The sequence below is a fragment of the Microchirus variegatus genome, assembly GCF_963457635.1.
Source record: "Microchirus variegatus genome assembly, chromosome: 2".
NCBI lineage: Eukaryota > Metazoa > Chordata > Actinopteri > Pleuronectiformes > Soleidae > Microchirus > Microchirus variegatus.
The window spans coordinates 26,030,762-26,058,327 of NC_139803.1; the positions used below are offsets into that span (position 1 = coordinate 26,030,762).

The 27,566-nt window shown below is 40.2% G+C and overlaps 1 protein-coding gene across 3 annotated transcripts in view; it reads left to right on the forward strand.

Annotated features, from left to right (window-relative positions):
- Nucleotides 1–27,566, forward strand: part of LOC310942574 (receptor-type tyrosine-protein phosphatase delta) — a 125,103-nt gene that overhangs the window by 39,360 nt on the left and 58,177 nt on the right. For all 3 annotated transcript variants that reach the window (XM_083907983.1, XM_083907984.1, XM_083907985.1), the window contains exons 3-4: nt 16,183–16,328; nt 18,166–18,307. In XM_083907983.1, the coding sequence (XP_083764109.1) occupies nt 16,183–16,328; nt 18,166–18,307 (288 nt within the window). The remainder of the gene's footprint in view (nt 1–16,182; nt 16,329–18,165; nt 18,308–27,566) is intronic.

Consider the following 27,566-nt stretch of genomic DNA (forward strand, 5'->3'; position numbering starts at 1 on the left):
TGGAGTGATGGAGTGAGTGCTCAAAGTCTGTCTTAGGAGAGCCGTCTTTCTCACCTAATACTCTTTCACGCACTATATCTGTCACTGGCCTCTCACTTTATTGGCTTTTTTGCTTATTCACTCATTAACAGTCTCATTGGCACACACACACACACACACACACACACACACACACACACACACACACACACACACACACACACACACACACACACACACACACACACACACACACACACACACACACACACACACACAGGCAGACACTCCCTCTTTGGCTCGTCTGCACCATCTAGTGAGTCATGTCATTTGAGGAGCAGATATTTATTGTGACACACAGCTTTGGTGTGGATTATTAGTTATGGCAAATGAGAATGAAAGCTGTCATTGAGAGGAGGAAATGCTCACACACACACACACACACACCACAGCCAGACCAATGGGTTTCTCCAATTGAAACAGTGCCAAGCTCTTGTTTCTAACGATGCAGTACCCATTCCATCACATGCATTCCCACACACACACACATACTTTAACAAAATTACCTCAGGGTCCCTAGACATTTATGATTGTTGATGCATACAGCATCGATCACGACATCTGTTTCTCTTTAGCTTTAATATCCCCTTGATACTGTCTTTAAAATTCTCTCATCAACAAATTCATTGCTGCAATCCTTTTCATGACACAAGTCACAACTGGAGATATTTCAATTTGCCTCGATAGGCAAAACCTTATCTATTTTTTCACCATAGATCATATTAAGGTAAACATTCTGTTGCTCATATTTTATCACAAATTTAAACTGGATTCCCTCAATATACAGTCATCTGTCATTCAAGTCATTTCTCTACTTTTACATCTTATTTCGTATATGAGAAGACTTGATGTGGATATCTATGAGTACGCCTTTCAAAAAGGACTTTCCTGCTCTCTGCCCTGTGCCTCTGAGAAGGAGGAAAAAATAGCACATTATCAGGGAGACTTGTAGTGATTCCATTTTTACTGGCTCGCTCTCCTTCCTTCCACTGCCTGTGCAAAACTGAAATTTCACACTGCATGATGTGTTGCCTCTCATTACACAGTGCCATTTAATTGGCTGAGCTTTTCCCCCGTTGTGATTATTCAAGGAGAGTTGTCTGTAGAATGGATAAGCTGTAGTTTTGCCATTAAGTCCCACAGGAGCAGCCTTATTTGTGTCTTTGGCCAAATTATGCCGAGTCCAGTGGGAGGAGAGTGAAAAAAAACATGACTCAGTGAACAGGTATCAAAGGGCTACTGGACAGCCTGGTTAGACACGATTAGATAAGATACTCCTGATACTGCATAGCTTTTCATCTTTATCCAATGTAATGAGCAGATGTTCTTACAAATACATAAAAAAACTAAATAATGGCAGGTGATTTGGAAATTATTATATGATTATATATAGCAGTTTAATGTCGTTTTGCATGTATAGCTCACATACAGTAGCTCAATGTGCACATTGTGGAGGCACCGAATATGCATCTTTACTCTTCTGGCAGTAAAGGTATCACATAATAATCAGATCAGTATGTACTGTACGTATAAAAATAGAATTGTGTTCTCCACACACATCTAATGGAACCAAGAGATGGACAATATGGCATATCTGTAATAATAATAATATGCTTTCATTCGCCATTACTGGCAAGGAGAACCACTGATCAGATGGTCTGGAAAATCTACTTTGACCCAATGCTAAAAATAACTATACACGGTGATGTCTGCCTCGATAATATGCTATGTGCACATTATATATACATAAAGAAGACAGAAACAGTTATGGGAAAGACACTTTGATAATAAAATACATGAATACAATACAAATGTATGTGTTTAAGCTGCCACAGTCCTGAAATATCATAATACAATGAGCCACTGAGAGATTAAGAAAGTATATGGAAAAGAAACATGGGAGAGGAAGAGCTTAGTTGTAGATTGACCAAAGAATTGACGGATTGACTAAATAATTGATATGAGGTGATATTATTGGAGGAATGGTAATGCTAATTTGGGATTTATTTTTCTCAAGAGTACAAAGGTATTTTCAAAAAAAAGCCTATTGTGATTAGGCTCCTGACATTTAATGAAACCAGTAACGATGATATTAGCTGTTCAAAATGCACCTACTGTATGAAAGATTCCCTAATAGGGGTAATTTTTACAAACATAAAGATATTGGAATTAAATTTCACATTTGACTTCTTTCAATGTTTCAAAGTCAAGGCTGCAAGGCTACATGAATTAAGTGAGTTTCTTATTTGTGGTGACACATATCATATAAATATGATATGAAACAAAAAATGGAAAAATAATGCCGGTTCATACTGCATTGTGGGTTAAAAAAAATACCTGGGCAGCTAATGCAATATTCTGTTAAAGGCAATAAGCAGTAAAAAAAAAAAAAAATAACCCAGGTCCAGGAAACTTAATGGTAATCAATTGGTTGCTTGGTGACTAAAGTGATTCAGGGATAGAGATGGGAGTCACAATAACAGCAAACAATAAAGGAAAACAGAATTTTGAGAGTGAATTCTTATCTTAGGATGACTGCTATCTCGTGGAAGACGGCCACTTTTGTTTGCCGTGCTTCATTGTGCGGCATCTTTGTGATCCATGAGAGCCTCTACACGACGTTCATTTTGTTTCATCACTGGCACAAAGGCTTGACTGACATTATTTGAGATAGTTTTTGCTTCAGGTACACAATGAGGGTAATAATTTGGGCAGCGCTGAGAACAGAGAGTACCAACAGTAAGTAAGCAATATTACAGCCAATGATAGAATATTACAGGAAATTGTTCAAAAATGCTGCACAAAAAGCTGCAAAAATGTTTTAATTCATAGCCCATTTCCAGCAGTCCACCACCCCCACATCAGATATCAGCTTTTGAGCCCTGCTATTAAATTACAAAGTTTTTACTAAAATTTTACAATTTTATTGAACTGCAATAATAAACACCGAATTATTTTAAGTCAAGGTCTCCTGTGGTAACAGCATAAGAAAAGAAAAGAAAAGAAAACAATGAGTCGAAGCCACTTAATGAGCAAAAATCAAAGTCAAAGTGGCCACATACTGGCACTAAATGTTGTAGAAACGCCTCCAGAAAATTGTACACATGCACAAGAGAAAATAGTTTTTCACCCTCCACATACAGCATCTACTTATTTTATTATTTCCCTAATACATACACAGGGTGTGCCCTTGTTCATGTGCATAAAATGATATTCACGTTTACTGCAAACCCACTTCTGCTTCCAGCTGTTTCTTTTTTTCCTCCTGAACACACGGCTTCTCAGACAGCAGATATATCCATTGTTCTACATCTGTACTAGATTTGGAGATATTGAATAGGTGATAATTAAATTGTCTACCCCGGCTTGATATGGATTAATAATTGGTCACTAAAACACTCCTGACATTTTGCTGTATTGACTCAGTATTGTTTGCAGCACTATGTTGATAATTATGATGCTTGGTATTCTTCATTTTGTCCCTAATGACACTGATCAAAGTTGTCTCAACTTTTGCCTAAGAATTAAAAAAAAAAGTGATAATTATAGATCCATTATTTAATGTTAAGGCATTACCACAGAGATGAGAGTATTTCCCTGTAATTCTTTTTTTCACATGACTCACTTCTTTATGTAAAATCAGTGCTTTATCAATATAAAAATAAACCATCATGTGCTATGTTGTTCCAAATTACGCACCGAGTAAATTGTTGGACAAAAGCACCAGTAGGAGAACTATAAATACTGAGATGAGAAGGTGGTGTTGGCATAATGCCACGTCACTGCGTTGACTTCCTCTTTACCATCTGTGAGTCTTCCTCCACTGGCAATGTCACAAAAAGCTCATGTGCGTTATTCACCTTTGTCCTTTTTTGCTCAGTTTAATTAGGTTATTTACTTCAGTCTCACCTCCTAGTGTTTCATGCTAGTGGCCACTACAGATAAGGCTTCACACTGGGCAGGGGCAGATAAAAAGTTAGGACAAAAGATGATAAATGTCAGGAGCGGGGACCGGAATGCAATCTGGCTGCTACGATGCAGAGATGCTCTAATGGCTTCCCAGCGAGGAAGGGGGAAGGCACTGCCGAGATGGCAGTGTGATAAATGGTGCTGGAATGGCTGTAAGGACTGTAGGCAACACAAAGAAAAGAGTCATGGAGGAAGGGGGAAAAAACGAAGATGACTACAAAATGGAATATAATTAATCTGGACTTGGTTCTCCTTCCTGACAAATTCAGTGCAGAAGAAGAAGGGAAAGGGAAATTGTTTTTTAGGTACGTGTTCACCCAACCTCTCTCTGTTTCCTCCCTACCATTCCATTTTCCTCCCAGGTTGAAATGGCAAAGGGACGTATGGGTTCTGACAAAGCTTCTGCACCTGTGGAATGATTAATGGCAGCAGACTGGCCTTACATGCTGCAGTCTGAAAATATCTGCTCCGAAGACACACCGAGGAGAACTGATATGAATACAATTATTATGCCAATAAGTGCATTTCTCCAATGTAGATTTTAGAGTTCCTTTTGCTGAAACATTAATGAATGAATGGGGACATTTTCACTTTAAAGGGATACTTCACCGATTTGAATGTGGCTTTGTATTGCTAGAATAGCAGTAGTATTTTTTAGAAAATGTGCTTCCCTCCCTCAGTTTTTCACTGACTTGTAAAAAAAATCTGTTTTCCCTTATCCAAATGTGCCCTACTGTGAGTCAAATGACACGTTTTGCATCACCGTTGGGCAAATTTTGAAAATGGAAAACAGATTTTTTTACAACTCAGTGAAAAACTGAGGAAGGGAAGCACATTTTCTAAAAAATACTACTGCTATTCTAGCAATACAAAGCCACATTCAAATCGGTGAAGTATCCCTTTAAGTCAGGGGTTCTCAAAGTTTTGATACCTGAGGGCCAATTTAAGAACCCAACATTGGACTGAGGGCCGCCTAAGAAAAAAAAACAGAAATAAATCCCATTTGTAATAATTTTAATGACCAGATTGCAGTTCTACAGTTTAGTGTTAAGTAATATAAGTGTCAATATAATGTAATTTAAGCGTTAATATAATAACGCTTTATAATTTGTATTTTGGCCATTGTTCTTAGCTTCTAATTACAGGTTAATACCAAGTAACACATTTCTGTTACCATATATTTACTGGGTAAATAGCTAGTAATTGGGGGCTGTAGCTACCTGCTTATTACCAGCTTATAACCCAATAATACACTAAAATTCACCATATAGAAACCAGGTAAATACCCAGTATTTTTGTTTACACTTATTGGTCTGTATCCAGTAATGTCCAATAAACATTTAACAAGCTTAATAGCTCCTTGATTAAAACTATCAACTGTAATTCATTGCGGTTTCGCCAGACATGTTTCTGCGGGCCGCCATTGGCCCCCGGGCCACACTTTGAGAACCAATGCTTTAAGTGAAGTGAATAATTTTCGCCACTATGTTCCCAGGTCATTGCTTGATGGCAAATTGTGCCACATTTCGCAGATACATTGTAATCATATCAAAATCTTACTGTTCAATTCTTCCAGCACAGTACATGATGGACAGAAACAAAGTGAAAGTGGCAAAAAAAAATGCACTACAGGTCCGACAATATAACAATCACTTTGAACCAGTGTGTCGGCTCACTATTCAACCTTTAATGTGAGAAAACGGATGAAGTCATAAGTTACCGGGGACCATAGTACCACTTTCTGGCATTTGTGACAATGTCAGTTGCTTTTTACTCTCTCCATCACAGTTTCACGACTCCACATTAAAAGTCAATAGCCTGAGCCATTAGTCACAGTTGTGCTTTTGGAATAATTCAGGCGACTGCGAAAAAGAGCAGTAGATCAATAGGTCTTTATATTTTTTCAGGGAAATGTCTGCTTACCGAAGTAGCGAGTTCAGAATCAGTGCGACGCTCTCCTCTCGCAAACGCACAGATCCACAATGAAAATGTGTCCGTCGAGTATTTCTATTCTCATTCACCAATGCTAATGTACATACTTAATTCAGAAGAACCACACACATTTACTAAAGCCCATTACTGCGAGCAAACATTTAGACTCAAGGACAGCAGCATTGTGTACCCTCTCACTCAGTTTGGCGAGGGCTGAAAAGACTGAAGAAGTGACGCATAATCAACACCATCAGTCCACAGGCCACATCGCAGCTCCCCAACAGTCTCATACCCCGAGGAGGATTCTTGTCTTGAGAAATCTACCACACTTGTCCCCCCCTATCCAGCCTCTCAGAAAACATGACACAATATCCTTTTAAATCACTCATGGAAGCACAACTGGAAGTAAACAACTCTATTTCATCACAATTATGATTTTCATGGAGCTATCAACAGTTGCAAGCATTATAACTCCCTGTTGTTTGAAGTTCTTCTCTTCCTGGCAGTCGCTCCCCCCCCCCCAAAAAAAACAATCCTTACAGCCATCTGTGGTTTCCTTTACTTGTTGGATTTCAATGGGAAAATATTTTCAAAGTTCACAATCACATTAATAACAGATTAATGACGAGAATGACGACGGATACACCTTACAATGTGGCTCAAAGAGTGTCCAGTAACACCCACGCACTGTAAACAGACAGTCATCCTCTACACTTCCACTCATCTCCCCATGAATCATTCCAACATCCATACATGTCAAGTAAGCGCCTTTCAAAAGTGATCTGAAGCACTTCATTTCACAGGATTATTTTTAATTATGTCCCCTGAGGGTTGTTGTTTTTTGCTCCTGGGGTGACATTACAATATTATTTCCAAGTGAAAACCCCGATCCATCAGACTGACCCTGATACCACCCGGCATCATTTGTTTCCCATCTGCAGCTCTTCAAAGACATACCGCACAAACCAAACTGCTTTCTTCGGGGGGGTTTATAATTAAGAATTCAAAGACCTTAGATCTTAGATTTACTGCATGTGGTTTAGTCGGAGACATATTAATAATGCGAAGGTGACAAAAACAACCCGCTAATGCACAGCTAATATGTTATCCGGGCATATTGCGTGTCACTTAGAGAATGTAAAACAAACTAATTAAAATTTAATTAAGACTAACTCGGAGAAGAATAATTTAAATGTAATCAGTCGTGACAATAATGTGGCATTATGACATATACAGTTTATATATATATACAGCAGCTGAGAAGCTATAAATTTGACCATGAAAACAATGAAACTATTGGTAATTGGTACTTTGACTTTCATAAAACCATGTTAAATAGGGAGCCAGTAAGTTGACAACGTGTGAATTGATAACATAATGACCATGCAGTATACTGCTTTAGTCATTAAAGAGCAATAATACTGTACTGGTATCAGTTTTAAGTCAGCGTTTCATGTAAGCAGCTTAAAACCACAAAATCTAAAGTAAAAGTGGATCACTTCTATCACATAATATTGATGAGTTTCTGAAATATCTCTCTGCTCTCTTATTAGTATTATTATCATCTCAAAAAGGGTTCAGTTAGTACCTTTTCTCCACTCTTTTATATGCAATACCTTCCCTCACTGCTGCATGAAATTAGTGGCCTGTGAAAGGTCACTTTGGTCCTTGAGAGACTGTTTGTGGTACCTCCCCTGCATATCCTTTGTTCCAGTAAAAGGTTTTCCTTCGGAGGATTGCTCTGACTACAGCTCGAAAGAAAACCCTTTTTGGGCCCCCACAGACATTTAACCCCCCCTCAAAGAAAAAAAAAAGATTGGTATGTATTCCCTTAACCTTATGAAACAAGTGGTGATGATGATGGTGTTTGGTTGCAGGTGTGTTTAGTTTTCAGAAGAAAAAAAAAGGAGCTTGGTGAACCTGGTTTGCTGAACTGAGGAACATTTAGAGGATATCTGAGCCGGTGAAAGGAAACCAGTTGTCATCTTGCAGGGTTGCAGAAGCATGAGCTAGTTTGCCTGTTAGCGGCTGAGAAAACACAGTTCAGGGGGAATGTGTCACTTCATATGGCCTGACAACTGGCAGCTATCGGAAATGGCTTGGCACTACTTATCCATAAAATTAGAGTCTGTTTAAATATACAATGCTGAGTCCCTGGAATGATTTGCTACATAATCCATCTCTGCTCCTACAGAGACAAATATGAGGCAAGCTTTTCCGCTCTATGGTTGAGGGCAAAGACAATTATGTGAAGTTTATGCTATAAAGAAATAGGACAGGCCCGAGCGTATGTAATTCTCTCTTGAATAGAGCCAGTTGAATATGTTGCTTATTTGATTTTCCATTCCACTTTCCCCATCCGTATCTTTTGAATTCTGCTACATGCAGCGTTGTAGATGTTCATCATGTGCCGTCATGGTGATATTTTCACACACCATATTTTCAACATGTACATGACATGTGGTAGAAGCATGAACATCACAACACAAATCTATGTTTTACACACCATATCATACACATATGTCATCACATTGGCAGTAAGCTGACATGGCCAAAGAGTGTTTATCACTCCTCCCCATTTTTTAAACATCTCTTCAAGTATGTGCAGCCCCAGCATGATAACTGCTGGCCATTTTGGTGCGGCACTGCCATTTAATAAATCGTTCCATTGCTTAGTGGATAACAGAATGAATGAATGGCTTTCTGTGTTAGTGGCTGCCACTGCTATCCTATCAGATAATTAACTTTTTGCAAATAGACTGCACTGACTAACAGACTAAGCCTGCACAATTAGAATTACTTATCTATGTTCTTTCTTTTTCTCCAGACATTGGAGGAAAAACAAACAAGACAAACAAATCCAAATTTCATACTTCTTGCTCGACTGTTCTTTTTTAAATTGTCACACACGACTCGGACCCAGATTTGTGTTCATTCATCAATAAATGAACAAGAAATGAACAAGGGGAGATGAAAATTGAGGCTTATTGAAAGTGAAAGCCTCTGTGTTATTTTGCCCCAGCATTTGACAACATCAGCCCAGATGTTTCGCAATTTCTAAAGGTCTAGCTTTTTCCATCTCCCTCTCTCCCCTATTTTTTAAATTCTTTTTTTTCCACCGGATTGTCTCACACCAACAGTGGCACAATTCAATATTTATGTTTTTCTCTGTGTTTGGTTTCCACCGCAAAGGGAGGTGGGCTTTCATGTATCTAATTTGCCACAGCAATGATTCAGCTCCAGCTTTTAAAGTGTTGGGAGCCGTTTGAACAAAGCCATCTGTTTGAGTGGGTCGTTTTATTAAGTGACAAACTGGATCCCTCTACCTCGCTAATGTGTCCCGTGGGAGGCGGCAGTCACTTGTTTGTGTGTGCGTATGTCTTTGTGTGTATGTGTGGGGTAGAGACACAAATGCAGTCAGAGGAGGGAGGGGTACAGAGGATACAACTCAGACCTGGTATGAACTTCCTGTCCTGAGTGATCACATGTGAACAGCCCTGAGTAACAGGCGTAAATGATCCCAATCTATCGTGAATACTTCTTCAGATCTGATCTGGTTTCTAACTTTCGTTGGCCACATTTTCTTGCATACACAAATGCAACATGTCCTCAAGACGTATTAGATGTCACCTCAAAAGCCAACATCGCAGTTTGACTGTAATTTTAAGAAAACTTATATAGATTTATTTACTGAAATATTAAAGGGGACATATTATGCAAAATAAACTTTTTAATCCTTATATTTGGGACTCACTCATGTTTTTGTGGTCCTCCCCAGTCTAAGTACAGGAGATAAAACACGCAATGTTGACATCCCCGTTCATTGGGACGTCACAATGCGCTAAATTCCTGAAATTGTTGTCTCGAGGAGCTCCACTTTTTCTGTAAAACATGCGAGAGTATCCGAAAACCGGAAGTCCATGAAAAGTTCTATTCTTGGCTCCACAGTGCAGCACAGAGTTCTACACAAACTTCCAGCCTCAGAGGATTTATCTGTCCAGTGGATACATGTTATAAATGACGGCAATGTGCCTGCAAATGATTACTTTTCCAAATGCTAACTGCTGTTAGCTCCCAGTAGCCTCGGTGATTGATGTCATTTCCTGTCCCTTTTTTAAAAAAAAGAGATACTACTAAACAGAGCGTTCTGAACAGGGCTGTTTTGGCAGGGCGATGGAACTGCTGTGGTGCTTCATGCTTAAGGTATTTTGACCAAAGCATGTCATAGACATGTTCATTAGGACACCAGGGAATGAGGTTAACTTGGAGAAATAAGGTATAATATGTCCCCTGTAAGACATCAACACACAATTCCTTTTTTGTGATGGTCAAAATAAAATTTCATGTTGCAGAGTAGTACTTCCCACAGCCCTTTTTTCCTCCTCTCTCCTCGACACTCAGGCAGACACTCAAACTGACATCAAACATCATTTTATTCTTGTTAACAGACATGGCGTCAGTGTGCATTTGAATACTCGGTGGGGGGGGATGTCACATCATGTGGTCATAAAAGAAGCATCAAGGAAGCATTTTAATGCCAGGGGGTGAACAGGCGTACTGAGGGCTAGCCACGTGTGATAGGAGCACTCCGGATGGAGGATAATACCAGGTCTGAATGGGGCCTTATCCTCTGCAAACATTGTCATATAGGGCGCAGGAGACACCACATCACTGATGGAGCTGTCATCGCAGAACTAAAAGGTTTTTGCCCTTATGATTCCGCAATGGTAATTGAATTAGGGAGCCTTTCAGGTTTCATCTCATGAAAGTTACGATAAGAAGTGAGTACAGCTCTATAAATAACCCTTTATATTTATGTACTAGACCCTTGCAGAATTTTTCGTTGTCCCACAGTCTTTCAATGTATTAATGTTCCAGTGTTCTTCCAGTAAGAATATCCTTATCCCGTAAGAGTTTCTGCCCATGCTTGTTCACATCAAGAGCCTTTCCTCCCGATCCTCCCATCTCGTCAGAGAAACTGTCAGTGCACTGAATGTGGGACAAGAGCATTAACCATTCTTTTTGAAGTTGTTGCTGTTGTCTGTGCAAAAGTGCATCAACTCCTGCAGCCAGAAGCTCAGTGCTTGTGTTGCAGTGCCAGTGAGCATGAGTAACACACAGATTGAGGTTCAAAAAAAGTCCTGGCGGGATATGATTTTTGTAACCTGAGTCACTGGGTTGAATATTTGGAATGGAGATTACGCTGGAAATGTGTGTATCATCATGCACACTGTAGTTTTCCTATCTTCGAAGTTTTGCTGTGATGATACGCACTTATGTATTCGCAGGAGATTCTCGTGGCTTATGAGCCAAATAGACCCCGACCCTATCACAAGATGGACCTGCAGCCTACCATCCATATGCAGTCTCAATATTAATGTGTCATTAAGCCGTATTCTTGTATATTCTATTGAGTTAATTTGACATAATGACTGTTATGAATTTTGCTTATAGAGCACATTTAAGCAGTTGAGAAAGGAGGAGCAGGGAGGGAGAAGGCTTGTATTATGAACTTCATTATGTGTGACAAGCAGCCGAATATTGATGGAAGAGTGGGTCCCCATCATTGCATTGCATTAAAACCTCTGCACTGAATTAATGTACTATTCCAGATCCATAATTAACAATCATCCGGGGACCATATCCCTTTTCAAGTAATCACCGATTGCAATAAGAATTTCACTTTCTGTTTAAGGCAAGATTACCGATGACCATGCAATGCAAATCAGCCAACAGTTCTAATTAAGCTCCAATCCTTTTCTTTCTGCTTAGACCCTTTGTGTTCACATACAATGTGGAGTTTGTTTCTTCTGAATTACAAAAGACACATTTTTTATCACAATGCTGCAGATAGAGGGCTGTGTAGTGCCCCAAGAAAATGGTTTGTGGTTATGCTTGTTCCATTGACTGGAATCTTCCTCTTTTTTTCCCCTCACATGTTTTGCATTGTTTATCTTTGTGTTTGTGTCTGCATTGCTCGTTTGTTTCCTATATGACATAAGGTCAGAGGTCTCTAAACATTGTACAGAGAGTTAATTAACCAATAGAGAGGGTTTTGCTTTGTAATTCACACATGCACCTGCATTCACAATCACAAAACATCTCAAAATAACAACTTTCTTTATGGTGATGATATTTCAGCTCAAAATGTTTCAACCTTTTCAGTCTGATTTGCCTGAAAGGCAATTCATCAATATCCCAGAACTGATATAGTGAGGTTTAAAGCTGTTGAATGATTTAAATGGCATCTTTAAATGCTTCTTTCTTCCACCCATGTCTAAAATGGAGCAGACTATTTGTAGACTGACACCCACTGTGTTAGGATTAATTATCACCCTCCACAACCCCACCTCACCCTACAAGTTAAAGATTCAGAGAGGAAATGGCCCCTTTTATGCAAATGAAATTGAATATGTCAGTCAGTATAATTGTGAAAACCGAGCTGACTTGGATTGGTGTCTCTGCCGTATAGTGGTTCCAACTGAAAGTCAGTTTATTAATGTTCTCCCCAGTCTTTGATTCATGCTCTTTAATGGCTTGGCAAATCAAACTTTAGTCTATTGGCGGAGTCCTGATGACTTGAAATGTTTGGGCCGTTATAAATGGAAACCAGACTCTGATCTTTTTAAAGCACGTTTTTTTTTAAATGCAATGCTTGGCTGAGAGTTAAGCCAGCATCAAACAAACTTGTAACGAATGCAGATCTGCAAGATTCTCTGAACTCAACTGGTCTTTTGAGTTAAGTGTGATGGTGTCATTAACGAGCAACCAGATACATGCAGTCGACGTGACCAATCATTTGCCACTACAACAGGTACTCCATACACTTTTAGTAAATTCCCTGTTAGTTGAATCCAATAAATGCCAAAGCAAGGGTATCCCATGTCAAGGACACAACTTGTGTGTTCTCTTTAGTTTGGGATTTCTTTTACTTTTTCTCACTATTGATTAGTTGTGTATTGAGAAAGTTTTAGTTTTGCTTAACTGTTAGGATTAGAAGCACAAAATAATGTATTGGGATTTTAGGACAAGGATGTAATAGTCTTCCTTTAAACTGAAATTCAATGTAGCTTGCTATAGCATTGTCACTTCGGTTATCTATTGGCAACTGGCTTCGTCCTTACTTCTTGTCAGTACATAATAGAGGTATGGTTCCAATATGTATTTTCCCCTTTTCATACAAAATCCCCATTCTGCCAAGTCCAAGGGAATTGAAAAGTGATATTTCTGTGGGATATAGTGTTGAAAATGTCATATAAACTTGGTTTAAAAAAAGACCAAAATGATGAGGCTAGTATACAGTAGAGGCGATACTAATAAATTTCATGAACTACATTTGTCCGGCCCACGTTGTTGAAGGCTTCCAATTTCCATTTATGTCTGTCATTAAAAAATATATAGTTCCAATCATGAAACCGTCTGCCCCCTCAGCCCTGGGGACATTAGTGTTCTTAAGAACTGTGAAGGCTTTCATTCAGCCACCAAATTATTAACATGGCATTGATCCATGAAAAATACAGCAGTGGGATGCTGTGGAGTGCTTCTTCTTTCCGCGTGGCAGTAAATGAGAACAAGGTTACATAATGACCTCAAGGGAGAGCAAGGCACAGTCCCATGTCCCTCACCTTTTTAGCTTGTCTACACCTCTAATTTGTTTGCTGGCAGCTGCTTAAAAGGTGACCTGCAATGGTACTATTTCATGTAGATTATCGTTACTTCTCAAAGTAGATGCCAAGTTTCAGCAGAGGTGACAAGTTTTAAATGGCTGTCATTTTGATTAGTCTAGATTTATTGTCACGAGTTAAGACTAAATAATATCCAATGTTAATACAATCAATTAAACATTCAGAGACGCCATTTACTGCTGTGATGCCATAGTGCCATAAAATACAGTACACTTTGCCAATACATTATTTCACAAATGAGGGCTCTGCAGTAAATATTCATTTCTTCTTCCTTCTTGTAGTTTTATTCAGACAAATCCAAGGTTTCAATCAGCCTCTGTCTCCCCGAAGCCATACAAGGAGTCTACCAAAATGGATGTTTGTCAGCAGCAGAACCTAAAATGGGGGTATGATGGCGATATCAGCAGCCATGTCTGTGAAAACACCATTACCTCCATGTCACGCCTCAATAACTCCACATTGTGTGATGACTCCCCACCCCCCTCCCACTCCACCCCCTCTTCCCCTCACCTCCAGTGCTGATCTCCTGTACATGTTGTAGCAGTCTATCACAGCCGGCGTAGGGAGACGCACTGAGTCATAATGGATGGCCCCGGAGCGAAAAAACAGCCCCAATAGCATATCAATTACCCATCAGCACCCTCTTGGCTGGATGCCAATGTGTGCCACACCCCAGCCAAGTGAATGAGATAAGGTGCAAATGCAGATATAATGGGGGGCTTTTGTCATGTACAAATTATGCAGTGTCAACTCTGCTGCCCACCTGTCCGATCTGTCAGCCAGTGAATAAGAGAGGTTGGAGTGTGCGTCTAAGAATGCGTGTGGTGCACAACAGACTTTATGCATGTCATGAGGCAATCCTCAGACTCATTTGCCCAGTGGAGGCCCCCGCCGCTTGCCTGTTTATCTGTCCCTTATCTTGCCCTTTTGATTGCCGACCACACATTTTATGTCACCTCTCCACAAATCCTGCAGGTTAATTTGTCCCTAGCTCGTAGCGCTGCTGCTGGGCAGTGCAATCTGGGCAAAGAAATCAGCCTGTATACAAGCAAAAAAAAAAAAGCACAATCACATATTTTCACATACACAAATGAGGTGATTCAGACGGTTGGCATTGCTGCAGCTGTGTGGCCACTAATGGCCTGCTGACGTGATTGATAAAAGGCAAACAGTTGCTCTGCAGGGGGACAGATGGAGCTACACCTCCCACTGAGGCTGGCACTCAAGCTTCAGTGGAGATTACAACGGGGTCTGACATAGCAATACGGCAACATTTCTGTTGAATTTATAAGCCTGCCTCATAACGATAAACCTGAAATTTAAATCTCACAATCAACGTTTCAAGGTGAGCTGGGTCCCTTTGATTACTAATCACTTTGATGCAGTCTTATTTTTACGCAGATGTGATACACGCATCATGAGCAGGAACTGACTGTCTAAGAGATAAAAACGGCAAAATCAACCTCATTGTAGGATGAGTTCAAACTTTTCTAACAAAAACTGCGGGAACAGAGAGGTAGCACTAATCAGATCAGCGCCCGAACACTTTGGGATTGTGTTGTAAAGCCAGAGATGGGAACATCCATGTGATCCACACAAAGCAAACACTGTGCCCCTCTGCTATTCTTTCACCTCCAGTCCTCTACATTTTTAGCATTTTTATCCACACTGCCTTTACACTCGACTTGGTTTGCTGAATTGGGGGACCAATTAGGAGCAACAGAATGCATACATCGCCAATCAGTGCATTGCAAAAAGACCTTATCAGGTGCGTGTCTCATTTACATGAGACACAACCACTGTTCCAAACGGTGGTTTTCAAGAGATTAGTGTTGTCTTCTACGGAACCAATAAGCCTCTGTTCCTCCAAACTCATTTACATGTTACTAGAAAAAAACCGAAGTCCACTTCATTTATATCCAGTGAAAGAACATGTGCAATGTGCTGGGTAACAGCTTGTTACGATAAATGACTTGAATGCTTTGAATGACACATAAACAAGAGCTTCACAGTCAATTTAACTTGAACACAATTAATTACAAAGTGCTGACTGATCTAAATGTTTTTCCTTCTTTCAATAACTTTTTTTTTCCTGAGATTAATTTCAAATCTAGAAACAGCAACTGAACTGAAAAAGTCTAATCTAAGTAAAAATCAAACATAAAGTGCATACCCTTAACCTCTTCTCACAAAACAGCCACATGCATGTCCTTTTATCCAAGAATTGCTCCCAAACAGTCAGTCTGTTTATCACGGTATTTTTTTTTTTAAGAAAGACTTCCAGGGTCAAGACACAATGCTTTGCACACTCTGCTCTCAAGACCTCTGCCCTTTACTTCTGATAATCGGTTTTCACTTGCACAATAAAGTCAGTACAATCTCTTGTCTTGACCTCCAAAGGCAATCCTCTTAACAGCCGCATGCTGAAATCTGCAACTTTGTTACTTTGGAGTGTGTGTGTGGCTTGATAAGAGAGATTAATTGCACTGTCTGCAAAGTTGGGCTTGCTCACTAACTATTTTTGTTATCTTTTATTCTGTTTCTGTCTTCTCTACAGCACCACCAAAGTTTTTAAGAACCCCCAATGACCAAACAGGCGTGCAAGGAGGCGTGGCATCCTTCATCTGCCAAGCTACAGGAGATCCACGGCCAAAGATTGTGTGGAACAAGAAGGGGAAGAAAGTCAGCAACCAGAGATTTGAGGTATTAGGTCTATTGTTCTGATGTAAAATGCTCGACAAATGGGAATGCTTCAGCACTGCTTTTGGCTCCGCTTGCACATAATCCATCTCACCGAGCCTCACCCCCTGACTTGCCACCACGCATTAGCAGAGTCTAATAATCACGCTGACCAGCCTTTTGAACATGCATGAGTTTTAATGAGCAAGTGTACAAAAGATCAAGGGACAGATTTGTAATCAACTAAAATACAGGAAGAAAATATTATGTGTGGTGTGACCTAGATACTTATATTAAGATCATGTCACATTTGCTGGCTTTATACAAAAAAGTAAAGTAGCTTTTACTTCAAAAATATCCTTTTGCTTTGTGGCATTTTTAAATGCATGTCCTACCCTCCCTATTTTGGCTGAAGCTTTGATTTTTGGTCAGCTTTAATCTGCACTCGGGCTCAATACCCATAAAAAAAAAGCACATCTTTGCAGAACACTGATAAGATTTCTATTAATTTCTGTGTCACTTCTGAGGACTGTCATGGTGTCACTTTTCCCTTTACTCTTGAGGCCTTATTTGTTCGCCATTGCACAGCAGCAAGGGCTTAACAGGCCTTGGAGAGGTCTTCCCGCCTCTTCTTTGTGCCTCATGCAGAAATCTAATCTTATCAGAGTTCATCGCGTTTGCATCGCATGTAGTGCTGAGTGCCAGCACATATATTTTTATCACCCCATTGCCTCACTGGTCTTTCTGGCTGCTGCCATTCTATACCCATTCAGTCAAGTACTGCAGCTTCATCTTCTAACAAAAAAACATTTCCTTTCAGAGTTCTCGCAACATCCTTTCTAATTTGCTCTTCAGTTTTAACTAAGAAAGGATGCTGTTTTTACCCCATCGCTTGCTGTCATCTTGAATGCCAACACAGCTATAGCTTGCGCAATGAAATGCTTAAGTGTATTGTTAACTAACAGATGCAGAGATGAGATATTGTGAAGTTTGAAAATGTTTTTAGGCCTCTGTGAGACTGTGTGTGTGTGTGCGCGGTAGTATGGATGCATGTGTGTGAATCGGGGGTCTGAGGCCTTTGTTTTATTCAAATCTACCTCTATGCTCAAAAAAAGTTGAGTTATGACACAGGGCTTTCTAAACTCAGTGAGTATACAACATGTAGCATGCCAACATAGCTGAATAAGCTACAATAAACACCTGTTTGTGACATTTATGTGTCGTTCGTCCAATACAGTGGGTCCCGTCTTTTGTACCACAATCTCACCCCATGGTACAGCTGTCCGTAATCGTTTATCAAGCCACATTTAACTGTCTGTGCTTGTTTTTGTCCCATCGACACAATCCACTGTGATGCATTTTTAAGGGATAGAATTTTAACTTTAAGAGTGGGACAGATTCAGCCTTAAATTCTTCTCTACAAGCTGACATGAGCAAAAATCTGAACAAAGATAGACTTCCCCATTCTTAAAGTTAGTCAGCCGCATCATTTAATTTACCAATTAATGTCTAAGCTATAGTTTATTTACTACATGGCAACACATTTGGTCAGAAAACAAACAAATCTCGTACTGTGCATATCAACTATGAATTTACTGCACAGATCTATAGATCTCACTTTTTCCACATGTACATTTTTACAACAGCGCTATTTACAAATCAACACATAATCAAAAAAGGGTTCAATGTACAGTAGGCAGCAACTTGTTATTTGTCACAGGAGGCACCTTGTCTTAGTCACCATCAATGTTGTTAGCCAAATGTCCTCAACAGTGTTTGTTTGTTTTTGTCTGCAGAAGGTCCCTCACCTATTGTGAACAAAAAAATCTCCTTTAACATATCCTGTTTCTCGCACCTGCAGGTGATCGAGTTCGATGACGGCTCTGGTTCAGTGCTAAGAATTCAGCCATTGCGCACGCCCCGAGATGAAGCCATATACGAATGCGTCGCCTCCAACAGTGTTGGAGAGACGAGCGCTACCACCAAACTCACTGTTTTACGTGGTAGGTGTTTCCCCAACAACAGACAACACACACACTACACTTGTTTTTCTCCCAGGTACACTAAGAAATAAGGGTTCCAAAAGGGTCCTTCTACAAGGGCTGATGTTCTACCTGGAACCATTTGCTTCTGAAAAAATACTTTCCTGAAGAAAGGGTTTAAGGGTTCTTGGTAACACTAATGGTTCCAGTGAGAACCATTTTGATCCAGAGAACCCTTTAAAACCCCTTTCCTGAATAAAGGGTTTTAAAAGGGTTCTTGGTGGAACCCTCCAAAAGGGTTTCAGGTAGAACCTTTATAAAAAGATTCTACCTGGAGCCAAAAAGGGTTCTCCTATTAGGACACGCTGAAGAACCTTATGGTTCTACTTAGCACTTTTATTTCTAAGAGTGTAAGAGTACATTCAGCTACTTTATGCCTATCCTGATCCACCTGTCTTTGTTTTTCAAGATTACACCGTAAAGTCAAACCCAATTAGAGATTCATGTTGTGTCTTCTAACATAAGATTTAGTCCATTAGCCATTTAGAAAAGTAAGTTTCCATTCCTAAGTGACTTAGGTCATTTGCATACACATTCCTGACACAATAATTAAGATGCCAGTTAAATTATGCAAATAGCCATCCATTCCTAGCCTACAGTGGTTTAATGGAAAACCTCAGCAATACATTTCAAATCAGTCATTTTTCATCTCTCAGCTTTGATATTCCTTTGACCGTGCAGAAAATAAGGCTGTGTATTCTCATATGATTAATTATATTGTTTATGGTCATATTCTAGTCACAGGTTGCATCAATGCCAGTATCTCTCACTGGCAGTGGCTGTTAATGCCCAGCACTCCTCTATAAAAAATGTGCAACAATCCAGGCAAGAAAGGTCTGCTTCTTGGTTTACATCCAGCGAGCAGTGGAAATAAAAGCACTATCACAAATATGAAGTTGGTTGACTTGGTTTACAGTGCCTCTTTTACAGTAAACACTGAGCAAAATTTTATCTTGATTACACAGACAAGACAAGTGTGTGTGGCCACTACCTCAAAAGATCACATTATATCTCTCGAAAACATGACTTGTTTGGCTGTGAATAGAGAAAATAGCTTTAGAAAAAAAAGCATTGGGCTGCCTGAATGAGGTGTGCTCCATTATGGGTCACATTTACACAACATGGCAAATGAGTTTCTATTGAGAGGGGTCCTTCCATCCTATAGAAAAAAAGAGCTGGCTCTGCGAGTCTCTGAACACCCCCCATCTGCTGCTTCTTATCTCACCAATGAGCCAACAAAAGGCCCTGTGCACTGTCTCCAGAGGCCAATTGAAAGAGAAAGGTGGCACGTTCACATGCAGCTTTCTTCTGTTTACTCGAGAGCACAAAGTGCGCGTGTGTGTATGTGCGCACGTGCATATCCTCTTTTACTCTCACTCTGTCTATCTCCCCCCCCCCTTCACACATACACGTGCCAACAGATAGCTGAGGGATAGGTAGAAGATGCTTTTCCCAGGCTCCATGGCCTAGCATTAGCATGTTTATTACTATTTCCATTTTGCTCTTCTGCTCTGCTCTCCTTTCCCATCAATGTATTGAAGGTGAGTAATGGCCTATCATGGACCAGAAAAAAGGAGGAGAAAGCCTTTTTCTTTCTTGGCTTTGGTGCAAATAAATAGGTTGTGCTCTCCCGTCCTTTTACTGCCCCCAAAGACTGGCCTTGCAATAGTATGTTCATGTCACAACCTTCTGTCCCCCCTTTACTTTTTCACAACAGGGATATAATCTATACCCTGTTCTGGTCTCATGTATAGGTTTTAATTAGTAAATATATTGTTACACATTTGCATTTAACAACCAAGTAGATAAGCCAAACAATTACTTTAGACACTCATTGAAAGGCAAGCTTTAGGGAGGATGGGAGGTATTACTGTGATCAATTCTAACTCTACCTTTTGTTTTTTTTTTGCCATGTATTTTCTATAGCAATTCTCAAATGTTGCCCTCCCTTACACAAAGACAACAGAATGACTAACTGAGGATGTGGTGAGCAAGCTGCGCTACTGTTAGAGCAAGTGCACTGTACCATCTACTGGTAAAGCCAGGTCAACTCAGGATGCATTAGACGGTATATTATTTAGGAGAACAAAAAGCTTTACCCCATCCAGAAATACTTCATACAGTACAATAAATACAGCACCGCTGGTTTGCGACTTATCATTTCACCTGACATGAACTGCAGTTTGAAAAATGCAAGTTTGCATTTTTTCAGTTTAGGCTGGGGCTGTCATCGCAACCAGCAAAATTATTTCTCCCCACATTTTAGTAAAAGCAAATGGCTACACTTGCACAGAAATGTATGGTGTAGGATTAGAGGAAAATAAATAAGAAAAAAAACAAGATAAGTGCTACAACGCCATGCCTAATACATATAGAGTGTCTGCTCTTTTAGTTCATTTGGGTTCCAATGGTCTGTGGAAACGACTCCAAAGCATCTGTTGTGGGAAGCTCACCACAGGGGTTGATGTCTAATTCCATGAAGGAAAAGCACATTGTTGAAATTGCCATGCCATGAGGCGAGGGGACTTTAGGTGAATCCAAAATCCCAAGTACTGGGGGATATTAGTATTCGGATGGGCCTCCGACTTGATGGGAAGAACCATTAGTAATGAACTTTCAGGCTTAGAGAAGCGATTTGCATGAAAGACAAATCAGGAACGTAATGATGTTCCAAGTCAAATCTGCCAGGCCACGGCATGAGGTATGAGTTCTCTTATTGTACTTTTTTTTACACCCCCTGTTTTGATTAACTCAGATGACCCACCTCATATGCCACTTGTGTCTTCAATAAAGGTCATCTCCATTTGCCCGGTAATTAAGGAAGACAGAAAATAATTTTGCAATAAAGAAACAGGACATTTTGGGTGTCACGGCTGGAATATGATTTCAATGGAGTAGCATTTAATCCAATCTATGAATAGGCTTTTGTAAAGTATTTGCATATACGCATTTAGTCAGAAAGTCTTGAACATCTGTCACAATACTGGAAATCACTTAAAAATCATGTGTTCATTTTTAAACATGAGCCAACAATAAAAAACAAGACTTGGGCCCCTTCCCATTTCTCCCCCTTAAAATTTGCACTTGGTTTGGAGTGTCCTCAACTGTAAGTTAAGCCCAATTTATACTCCTGCGTAAAGTGCTCTGCGTAGGCTACGCAGAGTCCTCTGCGTCGACGCAGAACCTGACGAAGAGCCTCTGCGTCATCTCCAGGTGCACGGAATATTTTTTAAGTGTCCGTCACTCCGTCAAGGGACGACGGACAGCAAAAGAGTTGCGATTGGTCCTCAGAACAGGCCGAGCGAAGCTGCTCTGTGCCGGCTCACAGTGAGCAGCGAGCGTCCAAAAGAGGGCGGAGCTGAAGACCGCCGACTTCGTCGCTGCCGAACTATAAATACGTCATATCTTAACACACACAGCACATGTTTAGACTCTAAATGGCCAATTTCTCGCCTCAAATTATCTTAAAACTGCGTTCCGGGACACAGAAAAGTGACAAACGGTCGCTGTTTCAACAACAACAGTCTTTCTCCCTCGGACGCCATTGCTCACTGTAGCCAAATGCACAACAACCTTGCGCAGCGACCCCTACTGATCGGGCGGGAAATTGCAGCGCCTATCCGTCACCACGACGCAGAAGTATAAAGGCTCGAGTGGTCTACGTGGTGACGCAGACGGATAACGCATTACGCAGTCGGAGAAGTATAATGTGGCCTTTACTCATTGAGGGAAGTGGCTTCCCTATGGAATTGGAACATCACTATATGCAAATCAGCATAGTGGACGTAAAGAACAATTCTACCGGTGGAGCGAGCTAGTTAGCTAGTTGCTTTCAGAAATCCTCAGTTAATTTCTGACGTTAGTGTTCAATTAGTGTTGGTATATATTATTATATATTATTATATTATTTAGCATCATGGGTAATTTCATCTTCCACTTCGTTTTAAGCCTGCATTAGAGCTCACTACATTTTGAGGGTTGATTATAAGGGCAAAATCGCACTCCCTTTTGCGCCCCCCCCTACACGAGAACGTGCAAGATTTAGGGTTAGGGCAAAAATTTTGGGTTAGGGGAGGTATTGGGATGGGGCCTTTATGTGACAAACATCATCCCCGTGGAACGAGACTCTGTTAGAGGAGTTTGCAGCAGAACGATGTGTGCATTTGAGTGCTACAGTTCATGATTCAGGCATGATTAAGGATTTATATTGCATCCTCGTACCCCCATTATGCTGTCAACAGCCATTTCCTGTGCCCCACACACAAGCGTGCAAACTTATGCAGCTGTGCCCAACTTGACAGTGGGAGTGGAAAATGGGAAGCCACTCTCCTGTGACGGAAAAACAGAATGCATCATTTCCATTTGTATGGAATGGTGCAGTGGCACAGTCAAAGCCGTGTAGCTTAGACAGATCTTTCCACACACAATGAAATAGGCTGCTACATGATCACCAATTATTCATAGACAACGTATGCACGCAGTTCTTTGTCATTGTTATGAGAAAATTGTTTTCACACATAAAAGATTCCAGCAGCTGCTTAATTTATATTCTAAGCTGGGTTAACTGATATCTATAAGATGCTGGTCAATATAAAGTGTGCAAACCTGCGTGTATAGAAAAAAAAGCCTGAAAGGAAATTGCAAATGGTGACTGATAAACAGAGTAAACAATGAAACAAAAGCTGCTCTACGTGCTCAAATTGCCTAGGAAGATAAATGCTGGGTCAGCTGTCTCGTGCTGTCGGAGCAAGGGATGTAGCAGTGATGAAGCAAGTGGCCATTGTAAAAATATTGTTTGTGATCTGTTGCTTGCAAAAAAAAAAAAAAAAAGGAGTAGGAGGCCGGCAGCTACCGTACAATTCTGGAGTTCACTGGTGGGCACTCTGTAGATGGCCAGACCTGAGCTGCCACATGGAACACTCAATTTTGATAGAAAAAGTGATTTTTCTCCATGAAATAGTGCTGTGCAAACATGCTGACTCACTGTAGGAGCTTTTCTCAAACATAATAGATACTCAAAACCTCTTGTAACAGTCGCGCTAGGTCCAAAGGGATTGTAGAACCAAAGTGGCACAATTGTTATTGATTCATGAAAGTTATGAAAGTTGTCTTCCCCTGCCAATACTATTTCTACTAGTGTTTCCCATGTGAATAACTTTAATTTTGCAGCATTTATTTCTTAATAACTAAACCTTTCTGTTTTTGCCTGAGCATTCCAAGACAGAAAATGACTGAGGGCAACTACCATGACAGACAGTCTGTTGTAAAATAAAAGCAGATTTATTGTCTGGTTTGATGCTCAATTCCAAACTTCACTCATACTAAAATACTGAGCCTTTCTGACAAGTTATTTATTATTGTAATTAATATAAATTAAATCGACTGTCTTTCTAGAAACCGATTCTTTCTCCAAAAAATAAATAATGAAATTAATAAATAGATGACAAAATCAACCCCACAGCCACTAAATATCCCCTGCATGGTTAATCATGACAGCCAATCAGTCTCTGTATGATATACAGGGTGATTTAAGACTAAAGCACTGTCAACAAGATAGATGGTGGACTTCACAGGCTGCATGGTATGTGAGGAAACATGTAGGACCCACTCTGAACATGATAGATAGTAATTCTCATACCGTGACACTGTTTGTTTTATCAAAATAAACACAACCTCTTGCATTAATCATGATTCATCCAGACAAATGAGGTATGCGCTGCTCTCCAAAGTGACCTCATCAAAGTGATAGTGTAATTACATGCTCAGTACTTTCTAATGCAATCTATCAGGAAAAACACGATCGAAAGATGTTTCATTGCTAACCCAAATCTTTGATATCTTAAGTGCAAAACATAGAATTCAAGTATAATTTGCAAATTAGTTATGTGGTATGTAACAGCAAACAATGGAAGAGTGGTTCTGTGAAGTGAAGTTAATGCAAATGATGCTTTCACTGACTAGTCAACATGTTAGCATTCACTATATACGTCTGCGCTGATCACAAGATTAAACATTTAACTCGTTAATTTTCTCATATTACCTCGATACATTATGCGCCAGAATACATAGCAGAGCATAACAAATTTTTATGAAGAAATATTCCATTGGCTGCACTTGATGGGACCACAAGGTCATAAAATAAGGAATGTGCAAGTCTGAGCCAGGTAGTCGAGGGGCGCTAATGTCAGTAGCTTTGATCTTAGCTGCACTCAGAAGTCATTTTCTACTAGATTAATTGGGCACTGCAGGGTCGTCTTTAATGCAGCTAATGATCTTGAAAAAAGCCTTTTCATGCTGGGTAAGGCTGCTGGCTAATTACAACCAAACAAACTTGGACTGAGAAAATTATGTGGTAAGAATTGATTTTTTTAGGTGCAATTAGTTGTATATACATTATAACTTTGGCTACAGCAAAAATGAGTGTAGCGACTAATTACATGTTTTATTGGGCAAATCTTTACATATTCTCGTCAGAGATTTCATCAGCTTTAAAACCAGCTGTCAAACCTCAAAACATGTGGTCTCAATATAGTAATTTCCATAATAAAATAATGCCACCCACTGCCTGCTGTGACACCCATCGTCTCCCACAGTCACTCTCAGAAAGAATGCCCGTCTGCTCAAATTGAAAAGCCTGATATAACCCCGCTTTCCATTAGGGCTCTTTGAGAGCCACGGGGTCCTCTCTGCAGGATGTTAGCAAGCATGAATAATCTCTATGATTCTCTCTCCTGTAGCAAGCTTTTAGCTATCTAAATTATTGAAATGCAAGCACTAGGTTTTGTCTTTCTCAGGAGGAACTGAAGTTGTAAGAAATCTGGTTCCACACATCACCATGAGAACTCACCCGAGTCTCAACTCATGACCCATGAAGATATCTGACAGTGTAGTGCATAAAATGCTGAAAGATCAAGAAGTTTTCGTGCAGACATTCAGACAAATTATGGGATGTTTCCTTAAAAGGTGTTCCATACAGTCTCAGGCCACAGCCTGCGGTATGGGTTCTCTTATCTACATTTCCTCCAAATGCACATCAAAATAGGAGAAATTATTGTTTCATCAAACTTACTTTAACCTCTGAATGTTTAGTACATAAAGTTAAATTGTAGAAAGACTTACCAGGTTGTTGATTCCCTCTGAGCTGAATGCTGTGTCTGGTCTTGGCCTTTGTTAACTGCCCTCTGCAAACAACAAGCAAAATATTCAGAATGGTTACTGCACCATTTAACAAAAATGCATACTGTATTAAACTACACATAGCCAAAGTGGGCAGTAAGAGGGTAGATAGGCAACAAAAAAGCTTGAAACATGAAAAACAAAGCCGATGTCTGGCAGTATATGCTTCAAAAGTGACAGGAGCCTCGTGAGAATGGATGCATCCCTTAGGATGAAGCAGTGACATCCATTTTAATTTTATGTTTGACAAATAGCTCAAAGCATTGTCAAATAGTTTTTTTCCCCTCCTTTGAATATTCCTTCTAATAACTGAATAAAAATGAGAATGGCAGATAAGGAGACAGGAGCACTTCTTTTTGTTTGTTTGTTTGTTTTTACCTTCCCCAACTCTAAATAAATGGGACACTGTTTTTGTCAGTAAATGGAATCATTGCTCAGGGTAACAACTACCAAATGGAATATGCAAAGTAAAAATCCAGACGAGGGAGGGTGAGGGACAGAGGGGTGGAAGACAGTGGGTGACAAAGACGGATCAAAGGAGAGTCTTTAACATAAAGCATCTTTTAACGTCTGGAACATGCTGTGGATGGATGGAGGCAGACGAAGACGGTGAATAAAACCAAAGTCAAAAGACAATGACAGCGTTGAAGAAAAACACGATGGCATGAAAGATAGGTCTTGAAATCTCCCTTTACTTATTAATTGAAAGTGTTCTTGTGACTGAGCTAACCTGTAGTCTTAGAGTTATGTATCTTGCTTCTTGCTGCCCTTACTGCTTGCCCAGCCAGGCCTGTAGAGAAAGTCCCACTCTCCGCCCTTCGTGCTTCATCTCTCCTTTTCATCTCCCTCTTTACCCATCCGTTTTAACACTACCCTTAAGGGGCATCCGACACTAACACTGGCTCTCTGCTTTCATTCTCCTCCTCCCACTCCCTTCCCTTATGTTGTAAATGCCGGAATATCACAGCTAATCCGTCATGTTTATGAATGACATTGGGCCTAGAGAGAGTTGGGGTGTATCGCCAGACGTGGCGAACATCTCTGTTGCATGCCCTCTGCTTGGCTGATCCAATCTACCCCGGCAGCAATGGCCATAATAAATGTCTGTACTGGATAGCAGGCGGCTTGGTGGAACACAAGCGAGGGTCATTTAAGCAGAGGGCATCAAACTTGCGGCCCGAGGGCCACATAGGGCCCATCAAATGATTCCATGTGGCTCGCCACTTAAATGTGATATTAACAGATTCATTTTGTGTCACAAATGTGTTTTTATTTGGAATTATAAATGTAAAATATCATCACAGAATGTCGTTTATACATCATGATGGAATATTGTGATACAATTTTAAGCTAACCCCTTTAACCCCGACATAGTTGGCCCCCATCTTACTAGACTTGAAGCTCATGTGGCCCCCAAGTCATATGAATTTGTGATCCCTGTTTTAAACCATGCCATTTCTGACCAGGATCATGTTTTCCTGCCACTTCTATCTATCCAAATGCGAACCAGACAGATTCCCCTTATGTGCACATAAGAGCGCAAAGGCTTTCTGATGCAGTCCAAAGGGAAAGAGGGAACATCACTCTCAAAAGAATGCAATTTGCAGGTGTGCATTCCATCCTTCTTGGTGGGACATGAATGACAGCAAAAGCATCATCCACAAATGAAATTGAGAAATGACAGCAATGCTTAGATTTTGAAGGATTTAAAGAATACCATTTTGAAAAGATGTAGGATCATGACAACACTGCGTTGACTTAAGAATTTTATGCCAAGTTCTACAGTATCACTCAGAAAGAGAAATTGCGCAGATTGTTCATCTGTGAAGGTTCTTCTGGCAGGGGGGGCTGGTGATTAATAGTCTGACTCTTACAATGGCATCCTCATAATCTCAGGCATTAGGAGAGGGTTTTTAATGACAAATACTGTAAGCAGCATTCAATTAATTATACAATCTCGAAAAGGATTTATGGAAGAAACAATCAGCACAGGGCAAAGAGGGAGACGATGCTATTTTTCACAGAGACAGAGTGTAGTGAACCT